At 38.3% G+C, this 16594-nt stretch overlaps 1 protein-coding gene across 5 annotated transcripts in view; it reads right to left on the minus strand.

Moving 5' to 3' along the window:
• Nucleotides 1-1632: 1632 nt before the first annotated feature.
• Nucleotides 1633-16594, minus strand: part of ALCAM (activated leukocyte cell adhesion molecule) — a 159723-nt gene continuing 144761 nt past the window's right edge. For 2 of the 5 annotated variants that reach the window (XM_037907773.2, XM_037907796.2), the window contains exons 12-17: nt 16023-16155; nt 15020-15058; nt 14594-14711; nt 12370-12501; nt 6967-7077; nt 1633-3837 (exon numbers count right to left, since the gene is read on the minus strand). In XM_037907773.2, the coding sequence (XP_037763701.1) occupies nt 6990-7077; nt 12370-12501; nt 14594-14711; nt 15020-15058; nt 16023-16155 (510 nt within the window). In that variant the 3' untranslated portion in view covers nt 1633-3837; nt 6967-6989. Of the gene's footprint in view, nt 3838-3859; nt 5364-6966; nt 7078-12369; nt 12502-14593; nt 14712-15019; nt 15059-16022; nt 16156-16594 lie in introns of those variants that run through there. The other 3 variants (XM_037907778.2, XM_037907787.2, XM_037907790.2) reach the window with 3 other exon arrangements.

Below are 16594 nucleotides of genomic sequence, written 5' to 3' on the forward strand. Positions count from 1 at the left end.
CTTGTAACATCAGCTGATTTGCAGATCCAGGAAACTGCGAAGTCCCAGGTTTGATGTTGATGGTTTGCACCAAACTCCGAAAACCATTCTGTGACACTGGCTGAAACAAGGTATTCCATGTGTATCACTGATAACCTCAGCTAGAATAATTATAGACATGCAACCTCTTAAATGTTAGCTAACAGGAAGTTATCTGGCTGCATGGGGTGATGTTACACTTAAATCTCTTATACTTGTATCAGCCAGGAACTGGGGATATTAAGTGGATTTGTGACACTTCCTGGAGGAATTTTGGGCTAAGACTAATGAATGAATGACACTCATTCATATAATTTCTTATCTATACTGCATACATTATAATTTTAATATTTCATAATGTTAAATTAACAATCACAATATAGTTTTAAACACTAATTGCCACTACAAACACACTATATTCATTTTATGTAATTGTTTCAAAATGCAGTAGAAGAGACATTTCCTGTCCAAGAAGACACAACACAATACTGGGTAAGTAAAGGGTAATCCTTGGGGCTGTGCTTTTGTCACTGTAGTATGTCAAGATACACCACAACAAATGGGGAATAGATAGTTTTATTTGTATTTCCTACATGTGCATGTATTGGTTACCTGGGCCCCTGTTGTTTCAGCTGAAAATGTATTCCTTATCTAATAGCAGCCTTGGTTGCTATAGATTGTAGCTCTGTGTTGTGTCTGATAGATAAATGACTAGGAAGCTCACGTTGGATTATAAAGCCCAAACAAAGCCTGGGGGTTAGGATAGATACACAGAGGGTGAAATGAATACCCAGAGATGGGCACAAGCAAGCATTACACCATAGATATACTACACCCTTAGAGCCTTTAAAAAAAAAAAATCAAAGGGCAGAATCTAGCATAATTTTCTACTAAGGGTTTTTTTGTGTGTGAAATTCCCCCCCTGTTCAAACGGGCAGATTTTTAACCACCACTCTGTAAATTTCTGCCTCGATCTTTTATTCGTGGTGATTGCAGAATTGGTCCTACTGAACAATACGGCACTGTATTGTGATTCAGTTGAACTGGAGAACATAAGATTGATTTAGGAGCTGTGGGTTCATTTTGTGGTTAAACCACTATTTCCTGTATGACCTTGGGCACAGAGTTTAATCTCTTGCTCTGCCTCAATTCCCCATCATTGAAATGGGGAGAACAGTTCCTTTCTCCCTCCCTTTCTCTGTTTTATCTTGAAATTCAGCATATAAGCAGGTGATTATTACCCACAGTATGAATCCAACAACTGAGATCAAATGAATTCATTTGGAGTGGTCCATCTGTGACTTTGGCCCTCATGGCCCATAATTGCAGTTCTTTCTGGAGGCCAAACCTGATTTCCTCACCCTGCCAAATGTAAACCATACAGAGACTTGTAAGGTGCCCAGATGTCTCAATGATGGGTACTAAATACATGCACCCATGTTCTGCATAATGTGATAAGATTTGATTTTTGAGTCCTGATCTGCAACGTGTGGCAGATCCCAGCACCTGTGTGGAACCCCACTGATTTCAGAGATTACGCACGCATGTAACTTTACTATTAAGAACTCACAGGATCAGGGTTGTTCCTTTGAACTGAAATGTCAGACAGGCAGGTGAATTCATACTTCAGTTTTATTATTTTTAGGCATGGATTGAAACATTCATTTTTTTTTGCACTGGTGGTTCCTGGAACATGCCTGAAGTGAAGGCTGAACAGGGAAAAATCTGTCTCCTGGGGCTGAAGAGTAAAACTGGATGGGAGATGCAGCAGAATTTCAAAAGGTGAGGTTTTTATTCCTTTTTCACAATTGTGGATGTAGAAATTGAGTGATTACTTTTTAAAATCTTCCTTGTTTTTTTTTTTTTTCAAGACATTGGTAAATATTTTTTGACCCCTTCCCTCTACTTATCAGTCTTGAAGGTTTCTTCTCAAAATATAGAGAATTACAATAAACTTCTGTCATTTATCACATACTTAAAGCCATTACAACTTTTTTTTCCTAGTCACTCCCACTGCATTTCAGTTAGCAGTGGTGTTCACACCAAAATAAAAAAAAAAAATGGTATATAAAGTACCTTTTTTGTGTGTTCACGTTTTATTTTGGAAAACAGGTGTTTAAAAATTTTAGAATTTTTTTAACAAAATTCTAAAAAAAAAAAGGAAAAAAATCACAGTATTTACAGAGATAACAATGGCTTAGCCATGCAAAACAAACAACTTTGGTTTTTCCCCCAACCCTTTTACTTTGGTTTAAATGTTGACCAAGATTTTTTTTCCCGCTTTGCTAAATAAAACATTAACAAATCAAAGTTTGGAGGCAAATAACAGGATTTTCCCCTTAATATTTTATACAGCAGAGAGTTTATAGGACATTTTATGTATTTAATCCATGCCAATGCACTACAGGAAGCTTTTATTAAGACATCAGTCACTACCGCCCAGACACTTAACATTTTACAAATTTACAAGTAACAGTGTTTTTTCTAAATAATGCAGAAGTGGCAAAATGTTTCCTAATTTCCATTTCTTTAACTAACTTTTTTTGCTTACCAGTCTATAAAAACTTACTTTCCCCCTGGATCATAGATTTAAAAATGGAAACCTGATGTTCTGCTTACTCTATGGACTTATTTTCCTCCCATGATCAGAACTACACTTCTGTTCAAGAGTAAAAACTCAGAAGTGCCATCTACCCAAAAATGTTTCCTTTTACATAATCACTCTAAAAATTTCCTCAAGCATAAAACACGTTTATAAAGTTAAACTTAAGATACATAGACATTTCATTGTTACAATTATATGCACTGTTTGATAAATTATGTACCAGGTAAAAACACTAAAATTATCTCAAGGTGCATTCAATATCTGTAGCGGAGTTAACAAAAACACACAAAAAATATATATATATATTCTATTTTTGTGGAAAAATGCAGCTTTGATATGACCACTGTTTTAAAAAAAAAATCCAATTCTGAGTGTTATCTTGTTGAAACGAAGAAAAGGTACAGTACTTTAAGGCAGTGGATAACCAAAAGGACTTCAAACCAATTCAAAATTACAGTGTCACTCTCTTATCTACCATGAGATGGTGAGGACAATCAATAACTTTTTTCCAAACTGCTTTCAACAATACATTTGTGATTCACTCACGGAGAAAAGGTTTAGCAGCAGCAATCTGTACACAGGCTAACAAGAATTTTGTGGTGAAGTCTGTGCTAGACTCTCAGGCTTATTCTTGGAAACTGTCTATGCCCTTTTCTGGTCAGTTAGGTGGCTGTTTTTACTTTCATGAACCCTTTAGTGAACTTTCGTCATTCCTGGCTCCATCTCGCTCTACTGTGATTTCAATAATAGAAAAAGGAGCTTGCTCTATCCCCATAACACAACCTTACGTTTGAGATCTCTGCTCTACAAAAGCAGGGGTTTTACGGATAGCAATCAGAATTAGAAATGTACCTGCTCAAAGGGTGTCCTAAAAACAAACTGAAATAAAAACATTACACCATACATCAGATTAACAGCAACTCCCAGAACAAAGCTTTACAGTGTATAAAAATAGCTACGTAAAAAATTTACATAAAGGCAAACAAAAAGAAATCTTCAGTGCAGACATTTACAAAAACAAACAGAACACAACATGGTGACCTATTATCTTGGCTGATGCCAAATTAGTTTTTTTTTTAAACTTGAGATAATTGCATCTAAAATCCTTTGAAAACTTGGTAGAATGATCTGTTCAATACTTGAACCATGAATAACTGTCACTTCTTTGTATATGTTTTGAATACAATCCACGTTCATGCTTCTATATGTATTCTCTGAAAATGTGAAAAACAGTCAGTTAAACTAGGTAATTGGCAAAATTATCATAATTAGACAGGAGTTTTAATAGCCTTTATTTAACTGCAAAATAAATGTCACCAGAAAATATTACAAACAAGTTATAAATTACATCACAAAAAGATATGTCCATTGCTGATGAATCAAATTCATTCTCCAAATCATGAATGTAATGATGATAAGCTCATGTTTATATAACACATCGGATTTGAAGGCACCCAAAACAATACACACATACTACCCAGGGCTAATTTCGTTCATCACTAACATAGTCACCTCTGTGGATGCGGCAGCTACTTCAATGTCCAACACCATTACACAAAACATTAGGGCAGGAAGTGAACCATGTCTTTCCCATGTGAAATTGCAGTGGAAATTTTAGGGATTCAAATTTCCCCTTTTACATAAGAATAGCCATAATGGGTCAAATGGCCCATCTAGCCCACAATCCTATCTTCCAACAGTGGTCAATGCCAGGTGGTTCAGAGGGAATGAACAGAACAGGCAAACATCGAATGATCCACCCCTTGTCACCAACTCCCAGTTTCTGGCAAACAGAAGCTAGGGACACTGGGAGCATTTTCCCAGAAATTTGTAAATTAAGTTTAGGGACTAATTTTTTGACATTTTTACAAGGAATATGAAGAAACTTCCTTCTTGGACAAAATGAATTCAATTGTGCAAAATTCATTTCACCAGAGCCCTCTCCTCTCTATTCCCACAAAGTCTAGGCCTGATGAACTTCTAACACTAAGGGTATGTCTACACTGCAATCAGGAGGTATGACTGATCTAGCTAGATGGAAGCTAGCTCAAGATCCTGAGTGGGGTTGTACAGGGGGAGGCCACCTGTACCACTGCTGTGGCTCCAGCCTGAGCTTGATTTGGTCTAGCTCAGGTAGGCCTTCAGGAGCTGCAGCCGTACCTTCTGATGGCAGTGTTAGACATTCTCTAAAGCTGAGGGAAACAGCACCACTCCACCACCTCTGAAGGCCTTAAATCCCTTACACTCAGAATTCTGTGTTCTTCTAAAGCCTTCACATCCATAGCAGATTAACAAAGTACCACAGTATCTTTTGGGCTCATGTTTGCAGCCAGCAAAATGGTCACTTAAAATACGACCCCAAGCAATCACTTAACGGAGGGTGGAATGCCACCCTGTGGCATTGTGAGGAATCCATAGAGGGGCTCTCTTCCTTCCCATTTTACTTTGGGTCCAGATATCTGCAATATGAGAGGGCATCTTTCTTAAGACTGTCAGCAGGGCAAAGGTAGGTAGGAATAATTTTGCAGCTGGGCACTCATGGGGGGGGGAGGAGGAGAGAGCAGATTTTTCAGGAAGTTCCGGGGGGGGTTGGACGTGAAGGTGCTTGCCATTTGCAGGTGAAGGCAGGAGAGACCAGTAACTGGAAGTGGGAAGGAGAGGGTGACTGCTTGTAGTTTTCTCCCATCGCTCAACTTCCTGGTGTTGGACATTCCTTTCCTCCCACCAGTGTACTCTAGGACTGCAGAATTTCAAGGGTATGCACAATTAAAAGAGCAGAGCAAGAGTCTTCCACTACCCCCTCACCCTCAAAGTTGAAAGCAACCTCCCACCCCACATACTCCCTACCTGAATGATGAACTCTGGCACAGCAAACTCTATGGAGGACTTTTGCAACATAAACTTTAATTACAATATCAATGATTAGAACACTATTGCACAATAAATAGGGACATTCCTGACAATAGTAGTAGCAGAGGTTTATATGGACTGTCTGATCGCCCTTCCTTGGCGTCTCTCAGATCTTTGAATCGTTCGAGTATTTGTGGCAAGAAAAGTTGTTGTCTGGTGGTTTATGCTAAATTTAGAGGCAAGACTGTATGAATAACTGAAACATTCAGACCCAGACTTTTTCAAGATCTTAGATTTTTCCCTTAAAGTACCCTTCTATCCCCATCTTACTGAAACAAGAAACCTGGTGTAATAAATTTACAATCTCTACACCAAATTTTCAAGTGACCAAAGATTTTGTCCCCCTCCATTTTTGGCTTTGCAACTTGACACTTCAAAGAAGGCTGACAAAGGATAGGTGCACAGCACTTTCTGAACCTGGGCCTTTCTAAAGTTTCTCAAATTGAAGGCTCAAAAGTGGAGACACAAAATTTAAAAAAACTAATTTAGAAACTGAGTAAATTTGATAATTTGATATGAAAGCTTATCTTTTGACTGTTTACTTCCATAATTTAAAGAACATTGGAAACTGATTTCTACCCCCTTTACCCTGGCCTTCCACAATATGTGTGTGCTAAATGACATCACTGTTCAGAAAGACGGTGTAAGACCCAGCCTGTGACATTAAAAGAAGACAGAGGCAGCAGTGGTGGCTGCATCTGACCACTGGATGATGCTGTTGGTTTGTTGTACCACCACTGTATTCATTGCTGTTTGGATTCCGTGGGTCCTTCTGCAGCTTCTGTTTTATAAAGAAGAGGGGAAATCTCCACTTCTCTTGCACAGTCATGGCACAATGACTACCTCCAGCATGAGGCTAGTAATAGTATGTGGTTTTACGGTAAGAACTTATCTCATCTCTTGAACGTACATTGTTTTGAGCTCACCAAAAACTTTAATTTTTACGTATAGTGAATAAAACTAAACGCTCTCCTTTGAGTATACATCATATAATTATTATTTATAACTAAATTTCCCGGAGTGCATGAGCTCAAATGCATGCGATCATTTATTTCTGAATGTCAGAATCCTTTTGCATTTCTTTTAATGTGTGTACACATGCTCTATTAAAAATCCATAGTTGCCATGGGTCTTGCTCCCCCAAAATCACAAGAATACAAATAATTCCTATTGTCTTTAGTAAGAGTATTTATAGTCTGAAAGGGGAGAACAAGGCGTCATAATTTCCCATAGTTCTCAACTCTGAAGTCCTAGGTTGACTAAAGATAAATATTGGATCATCTTACTCCAGTAGCACAGGCTCTCCAGCTCTTGAACTGAAAGAGAACCTCCCTTTGCTGTACAGGATATAGGATACACAGGTAAACGGTTCTGATTCTATTTTCCAAAGGGTGGACACCCTGGTACTACGCTTTTCAGTTCACATTGCTTACCTGGAATGACTGACATTTGTCTTTTAAGCTTCAGATTTGTGATTGTTTTCTTCTAGCTTTTTATTTTCCTCTGTATTGCCAAGGTCTTTGTCTACATGTTTTGATGGTGTCCTACAAGAAAAAAATTATCAGTGTCTCATTTGCATGTCTGTAGCATTTTGTTCATATTACTATATTACATATAGTGTCTCTCTCTCTCGCTCTCTCTCCCTCTCTGCAAAGAAAAAAATTCTGAAGAGTTCAATTACCAACACTAGAAACATTTGCATAGGACTATGAATATACCAATAAGCATTGCAGTAGGACGACATATGCATACAGTGGTAACAATGGAACTTATACATTGCAAAAGAGCCCAGGAGAATTCTGTTCACTGAGGCTAAGCTGGCTGTGCACGTGTGTGTTTTTTTTTTTTTTTTTGGACAATTCCCTAGATTTTCTGCATGTTTCATTAAGGGTTTTGTCCACAGGCACTTTAAATGCTTAAGTGTGGCTAAGTCATCTTTATCAACACAACAATCTTTGTGTGTGTCCACATTAAAATAGTTTTTGGAGCTTGTGCTGAGCAGAAGTCGATCGCTTCTTCAATTGAAAGCCATTTTGGGTACCACCTAGATTCTACTTGTTTCAGTGCCCAAAGCATTTTTTCTGGATCTCTGACCATTTTTGGATAGAGAAGAGACTGTAAATGTTGTTGGGGAGAGTGGGGGGAGAGAAAGAGGTATAACTCATTTAAAATAGCAGGTCTGCTTTAATGTAAGCAGTGAAGATGAATTAGAGAGTTAAGTGCTTAGTTTAGTTTAGCAGAATAACCCCACAAGCCATACATTTAATGTGAGAAACCTCACCATCAGCCAAGGTGAAAGATTGCTGCAATAGTGTGATAACATTTTAAAAGCCGTGAGACATTAAATCTCGTGTCAAAGCAGCTTATCATACACACTTTCTCTGTGATAATTTGTTTCCTTGATAGAAGTATCTGTTGTGACAGATTTATGCATATGCTTACCACAGCTTCAGGGTAAAGGACTGAAGTGACATTGACTTGCAAAATACAATGATGCCACAAGTTAGCAGAACACTATGACATGGCACATGGGTGCTAGTCAGCATGTAGCCCTCTAAAATCAATGGTTTTATTTTTGCTAGTGGGGTGTGCCTGTGCAAAGACATTAACTTCATCTAGCAGCGTAGGCGAACACTGCCAACAGCCTTAGTTTAAGTGACCTCAAAGTATAAAGGGCTATGGTTTAGTCAAGTCCTGATCCAAATGAGTCAGGGGGAAACGTTTCCCAGGGGCTTACAACTGTACCCCAAATCTGAGACATGGCTGAAGTGCTACTACTGGAAGTGCCAATTCCCCAGCACGGAAAGTGGGCAGCAGACCTGATGCATCAGGTCAAGCAAGAGTGACAAAGGATGATGGACTTGAGGTCTAAATAGATGATTGGACATTTGAAATTGCAATAGCTGCCTCTCTGTTTTAAGGTAGAATATTACATTGGCTAGTATATTTTTAATGCTTGAAGTTACTTCAGCCTTTTTACCACTTTCTTTCAACTATGTTGTTTAATGGTATTGCTATTGTGGTCTCTCTCTGCATGAATTCGTTGCGTTAGTTCTAAGATCCAAGTCTCTGATCACTAGTTATGCCGAAACTGAACAGTTAACCAAGGTGATTAGCACCTGGATCTGAGCATTCCCACAATAAAGCCCTACCCGTGTTACTGGGTCCTCACTGTTTCGGCACAAGCCTGTGTGTATCTCAGGGTATATCCCTTTTTTTTTTTCTCAGATGCTTTAGGGTTCTTTGCTGATCAAGTATGGAAGAACTTGTCAATCCTTGGGGGGGCAGGGGAGGAAGAGCATTAGAAGAATATTGGAGGACTATCAGTACTTGAGTGATTTTGTCTGTCCTCCAAACCCAGATCAGAGGGTTTTCTTTGTGGATGATACTGATAGGTAGAAATTAAGGCTAAAATTTAAGATCCTGGGTTAACTATGCAGCACAGATGTACCTGTAGACAACTGTCATTTAAACGGAGGGATTATATCACAAAGTAACTTGTTACACCCATTGTAAGTCTCTGCTGGGAAGTTATTTTCATTCTCTCTTTGAATATCTCAAAGCCAGAGAAGACTGATCCGCACAGAGGAAAATGAGAGAGTGAACGAAACCAAACAAGAAGAAAAATCAATACTGGCAGTGGCTGAATTTCTCATGTGATCCTAAAATTTTTTGCAAATCTCTCTAAGCCACAGTAAGAGAAAAAAACCAATTTGCTCTCTTTGGATGGATCATATGGATTTTGCTTGTCATCTGAACAACTCCTCATGAGCAGGTCTCCTTTCTAAACATTGGGTTACAAAAATAGAGAGATTGAGAGTAGGGATGAGGGACAAAGAATTTGGAGTCTCGTGGGAGAAGAATGTGCTGAGCAGATAATTATAGGCGATAACCCCTGAGGGCCTTTTCAGTGATGAGACCAGGCTTTCTCAAAAGGGGTACCAACAAATGCAGAGAAGGACAAGTTGACAGGGGATGATAGTCACATTCCCTGGCAGAAAGAGTAGTTTTCCTGACAGAGAGAGGCCTATTTTTTCATTGGATATTAAAATTTGAACAATTCAAGAGCTGTATTTCAAATGTGACATGTTAGACTCGAGAGAACGAACCACAGCAACGGAGAGAGAGAGAGATGCAGAATTACTATAAAACCCCAAGGCTGCTGTCCCTACTTTGGCTCTCCTGTGAGTTGCTACTTGAGGTTGAAGGGCTTTGTATCTGACATTATCTGCTTAGGTTAAAGTTCTATTGTAAAAATCATAGAAGTTGCTGTAATGGTCCAACTGGTGTTAAGTTTTCTTTTTAAACAAAATTATTCTGTTATATGTAAGGATTGAATAACACATACCTCTTCCTCAACCCTTCAGGCCTTCTAATTTGGGTGACTATGCCACCTGTACTAGTGGCCAGATTTTCAGAGGGGCTGAGTACCCATCCCCTTCACAGAAGTTAAGATATGGCCCACATCAATGCAATGAGAACTGCACGTGCTCAGCCTCTCTGAGAACCAGGCCACTTAGTTAGATGCTTACACATGGATTTAGAACACTTAAATTTGAAGACTTAACTATGTTGTTGTAGTCATGTTGGTTCCAGGATATGGTAGTCCACAGAGCTCTGTGGTGCTTGAAAGCTTCTCTTTCACCAACAGAGGTTGGTCCGATAAAAGATATTACCTCACCCACTTTGTCAAGACTTAACTATGACAATGTTGGCAGAGGCTGACTTCTCAGTGGTCTCACTACAACATTTGCTGAACACTAGGGATTTTAGTATAAAATTTCCATCGATAGCCCTAAAGCAGGCAATGCTTGTGTAACTGCCAGCATTTTTAACACTGTTTAAATGACCTTGTTAAAATACAGGAGTCTTGTTGCACGGAGACTCCCAGCAGTATGAGGAGGGTTGGACCTGCAGCCCTAGGAAACTTCTGCATGCTAACCCCGCTAGCCTAGACACAGCATGATTTTATAACCGGTTCATGACACAGGGTACATCTACATGGCAAAAACCAACAACCCAGCAGCAGCCTGCCTGAGTCCAGGTCAACTGACTTAGGCTCATGCTTTGGCCCTGAAATTCATAGTGTAGCTGTTCCAGGTCAGCCTGGGCTCTGAAATCTGGAGCAGCTACACTGCTATTTTCAGTCCTGTAGCACAAGGTAGAATCAGTTGACCCAGAATCTGAGACTCACTACCACGGGTTTTATTTTTACCCAGTGTAGCTGACATGAAACATAATTTATAATCTAGTCAATACTGTTAGTCACCATGGTAGCTAACTGCTTTGCCTTTGCTAGCTTCCTTGGAGAACACAAAATTGTCATTTTTGCAGTGTAGACTGAACCCCTTATAGTGTGTATGTAGAAGACTCACTAGTCCTCTAAAGCGGAGTTTCTGGGTCTCCATTACCCTAAGCACCGCTGTCTCCCCCCTCTGGGCAGTCTATCCCCTGCTGGAGCAGTAGGGGACATAGATATGCACACTGTCCCAGAATTAATTCAGAACAACAACAGTTGGGCAGCATGGATGCACAAATAGAGATGGCACGTTAATATATTGTGAAAAAACAGCTATGACTACTTGTCTGAACCAAACTTGTAACCAAGTCAAGAGTGTCAGAAATTGGTTATAAAAATACTGTTTTACTTAATTTTATAGATGGTGTGTCTGCCTCCTGTACTTCTCTCTTTCTCCACTCAGAATGTATGGATCCCTATATCCTTTTAATAAAGTTTAATTCCTCATTTGACATTTCAAGCTTTCCCTTCAGAAGTCCTGCCTTCAAGAAAATGATTACCATAGGAGTTCCTGACTCAAAGGCTCTCTAAAAGGTAGGTAAAATGGTGCTAAAGGGTTTACAGGTTCACTTGTTTTTTGCAGGGGGAAGATCGCTTCAAACATTTTTTTAATTTCGAGATCACTGTGGAATAAGTAATATCAATTAGTGAAAAAATAATTTTCCAGTGTTATTCTCAGATTTAGACTATACTCATTAAATATAGAGCACAACCAGCTCACTCCCAGTTTGTCTCCCCCATTTACAATAATGTGACCTTTGTAGTTGTAAGTATATGAGACACATGCACTTGTGAGGGTTCTGTAACACACTGTGCAACTTTTGGTTTTAACATACTAACCATCTACAAAATAGCAAAAAAGTAAAATTTTTGTTAATTATTCAATGACAAATTTCAGTCTAGGAAGAGGTTAGCAATTAGCTCAGAATGACTGAGGATGCTGACTGGTTCCAACAATTCTGTGTGCATCTGATCACGGTAAAAACTGCTGCAGTTTAATGTTCAGCCAAATTTCAGGTTTTTTTCTTATTTTAAGTCTGCAATAAATCATGGAAACTCGTTCATAACATTACCTGGAATTTGTGTATTCCCAATCCCAGATAATGAAAGTAGGACAAAAGATTTAATTAATTTATTTAGAAATGCAAATTCTCCATTGGGATTTCTGTTTCAGAGTGAAGGGAAACAGAGGCTCTACTTGGATTTCTTTTCTAAATGATATGTATATAAAAACCATTCCCTAGAGAGTTAAAAATATATGAGATGAAGACAAGAATATTTAGACTTTGCCTAGCTGAGGGCTGCACTGGCAATTTACTCAGATTGCTAATTAATTTGCATTGAACTGGTGCAGAGGACGTGGCAATAATCAGCTTTTGTATTAAGTGAAGCTGAGGTGATGAATAGCTACAGAAGCGAGTTACTGTGAATACACTCCAAGGCCGTGAGTACAATTCCTACTATCCTGTATCACAAGACAATAGAAAATTCTACAAACCACAACATACATTAATGAAAAAAAAAACATTTTTCTTGCCTCACGAGGGTTTGAAAGTTCTGTGCTGCTGCCTTCTCAGACTTTCCATTGACGTCACTTTGGGGGCAGAGATTAGGTGAATAACTGTTCGAGGGTGGGTTCAAAAAGTGACTAACTGTTCGAGGGAGTGGCCTGTGTGGAAACGGAGGGTTGTGATTGGACACACACAGTGTCAATAAGTATTGCAATGGTGTTTTTGAGAGGACAGCATTTGAGATTTATGGGCTGTAATTTGTGCTGAAATCCTCTGTTTCATACATACTGATGCTCTGCTTGCTCTTTGGAAGTACTGCATGCAGAAAACAGGGAAACTGATTCCCAAGGGAGAGGAGACCAGGTTAATATAAATGTATACTGAAAGTGGGTGCTTGTCAGCAATATGATTTACTTAAACTAATGACTGGTTTCAGAGTAGCAGCCGTGTTAATCTGTATTCACAAAAAGAAAAGGAGTACTAGTGGCACCTTAGAGACTAACCAATTTATTTGAGCATAAGCTTTCGTGAGCTGCAGCTCACATAAATTGGTTAGTCTCTAAGGTGCCACTAGTACTCCTTTTCTTTTTAAGAAACTAGTGACTGTCTGATTATGATTTAAACATAACTGTTTTAAAAAAATATTTGGTCCCCAATGAGCCTATCTACTCACTGCTAATTTAATTTTCTACTTTAAGTATAAATATGATATTCCCATTTCTCCTATGCCTTTTGTTTCATGTTTAATTTCTAAAATGGTCAAGTTTAGAAAACAAAGTTTAACACCATAAAGCATAGAAACACATCACAAAGGACACACCACATTCTAAGAATCATCACATTTCCGCCCCACAAATGAGTCATTACCTCATGCTTTGGACTCCCCATTGAGAGAGAGAAGAAAAATTCTGGACATTTTGTTTAGTAAGAACTGAAGGTGGTGGGGAAGTTTAATTTTTTTTTTTTTATTTCCTGCAGCTTTATAAATAGCACATGCTTAATATTTCTGTGCTCAGTCATATGTTTATAAAGCTTCCTTATTCAGGAAATTCCAAAAATCCCCTGCACAGCTATGTTTGTGGTATTGTACGGAAGTAAAATCTAAAGACTTCATAATGCCAGAAATAGATGAGGGAAGCCCTTGTAAGTATGGCAACTGAATGAGAAACAATTCTTCATATCAAAACTCAGAATATGTATATTATATAGCTATTGCAAATCAATGTGCAAAGTTTTAGGGAAATACAAGTAAACTTTAATACTGCATGTCTGTCTATATATATACACAACATACATAACTGCCTTCACTTTCAGAACACTTTATCAATGATCTTGGTGCTGTGTAGGCCAGATCCTCAGCTGCTGTAAATCAGATAGCTCCTCTGAATCTCTGAGAAGGCATGGGGGTAGGATAAGTCTGCACTTTCACACCTGACAGGGCCACAGTATGTATGGGGAAAAGAGTTTAAGACTACACTCAGCAGAACCAGCTGCAAGCTAGATATGGTTAGGGGACCTGATAACCATGAGGATGAGGGGGAAGATATTTCAAAGACTTCTTTCAGAGACTGTCCAGTGTATTCCAGATAGTTTCATTAGTACAGAAATACAACTAACTGAAAATGAGCAGAGCTAATAGGCACAACATACACTCTACCATCTGGATCTAGATTTTTAGTCAGCCCTGGCAATGTCTAGTTTTCAAGCAATACAACTTCCTTCATTAGTATCTCAAACCACTATATGAACAATTTAATTGAGCTTCACATACTCCTGTGAAGTTGGCATCTGTTTACCCTTCTATAAAATTCAGGTAATTAGAGAGAGTATGAGCTGGCCAACTTCTCCTACACTAAGAACTCACCTGACCATCCATGAGGTTGCACAGATGTGACAGCCCATCATTTGACTCAGAAATTGAAATACCACTTCCCACTTAAGTCAAATAGGAAAAGCGTCACTAACTTAAATGGAAACACAATCTGGCACTAAGTGACCTGACTAAGGCCACACAGCTGAATCAGGGGCAGATTTAAGGAGTCCTAGCTCCCAGGCCTGTGCTCTAACCCCTAGATGATACACTGCCTCCATATTAAGATATCCATTTTAATTTCAGATGCAAGATAAGTTTTATAAATGAGGATAACTTCTCACCCCTAGATTTTCAGAATGCTGTAGGGAGCTAAACAGATAGGTACACATTATTTTAATTTTAAAAAGTTAAGAGCAAGTTTCTATATTAAGTCTTACTTTGATTTCTTCATATATACCCAGTAGATGATACCAGCAACTAGAGCTGCTAGCAGAAGACCAACCACAATTCCTACTATTAGCTTTGCCTGGTCATTAACCTTTTCTCTGTTGTCACCTAAAACAAAGAAGAAAAGTTGTTAAGGTGTCTAACAATAATACACTGCATTAAACGTTTTCTATACAAGTAATCCCCCCAGCAAGAAAGGTGGTCAAAAAGTCAAAACTATTAGAGCATTGTGATAACATGCAAAATTTCATTGCTATGAAGCATAAAGTTTTTAACAGGGTCTAATTCTTACTGCCTCTGAGACTTGGCAATTTCAACTGAACTCTGAAGGCAGAGAGGACTGTGGAAATTACTCATTCAATGACACTTCATAAAGCTAGAGCAGACAGAAAGAGGGTTCTGTAGCACTTACATACCATTCCTTTCATCTGGCTCATCATATTCTGGGATACTTACTGAAATAAAAAAAAAACATTAAAAACAAAAACTTGATACCTGAAAGTCACCTTCACCCTGACATTATGCTGTAATATTTAACAATATAATGAGCTATTTTACAGCTAGACCCGAAATGCTCATACTTAATGCTGCATCAGCCACACAACAAAATAATTAATCTTATTTTTTTAGGCAGCAATCCTTGCTTTATATCCATAATGCATCATGTAAAAGTGTTTTATTCCAAAAAAGGACAAGTTTAATCTTATGAATACTTCTGACTAAGCATTTATTGTTAGCATCCATGATAGGGTAACTTTTTACCACTTTATCATTACTGTAGTCCACTAAACCCTAGCACCTATGAATGGATTCTGTTCTGAAATCACATAAAAAGTTAATAAACCACAAAACTAGAAGCTAAGAAAAGAAGGTATCTCAATAATAAAGTAATTTTATAATGTGTATGAATGAGAAGGATAGCATATAGATAGTCTGAAGTACTATTCCCAAAGCAGATGCATCATGAGCCATGGCAGCGCATGGCCTATTTTCCCTTGCCAATGTGCCATACATAACCCTAACTTGCAGGGTTCAAGTATGGGTGTTTGAGGGGAGGTTTCTGCTAAAAGAAGGGAGTTAGTTAGCACTGCTGTGATTTTTGTGATATGTACACTGGTCCACTTTGAACTGTACTGAAATCATACAACTCATTTTCACATACCGTAGGCCACCAAACAGCCATTCGCTAGTAACAAATTTCTTTCACTACCAACCTAGGCTGGGTTGGAGGACTAAAGTCGGTTGTTAATACAGGAGATGTGGAACTTAAGGGAAAAAAAAACAACCCTCTAATACTACTGCAGCACCGATCAGCATCTCACATTATTTAGAGAGAAAAGCTGGCAAAAGGCATTTGAAACTTTAAGGAAACCACTTCTATCGCTCATTTTTGAAATGCTTCTAACTGAAGACACTTACTGGCAGAGACATTCATCGAGGTGACAGTTCTTTCTAGTTGGTTTTCAGCAATACAAGTTAATGTAACATTCTCTTCAGGAGAAATTACAATTTTACTGGAAAATCTTCCATTAACATAGTTGGTCTCCTCTGTCTGGAAAGGAAAAGAAATCAGTCGAACAAAAAATGTATACTGTAATGTCATACTAGAATTGTTCATAAGGAAAGTTCTAGAAGTAAATACCTTTTAAAAATCTTATGGTTTTGAAAAAAGGAACCATTTAAAATAAACTAAAACTTATAATTAAAATAATTGATTAATATTTTACTTTTAAACATGAAAAGCACTTCTCATTTATACTTCCGCCACTTAACAATCGCTTTCCCTCTTTAGTGTTTGCACTCTTCAGATAAGTCTCTCTCCTGTCAACCATCATTTGACCAAGCTACATATATTTATTTTAATTTTGCCTTAAACATCCCAGTCTCATAAAAACTGGTGTAGCTGTACCCTGAATTTGCTGCCATTTATCATCTTTCTTCTGCTAAGAGCACCCAAAATTAATAGTCAGTTATTTATATAGCTCCAAGAC

The sequence above is a fragment of the Chelonia mydas genome, chromosome 1 (assembly GCF_015237465.2).
Source record: "Chelonia mydas isolate rCheMyd1 chromosome 1, rCheMyd1.pri.v2, whole genome shotgun sequence".
Taxonomy (NCBI): Eukaryota; Metazoa; Chordata; order Testudines; family Cheloniidae; genus Chelonia; species Chelonia mydas.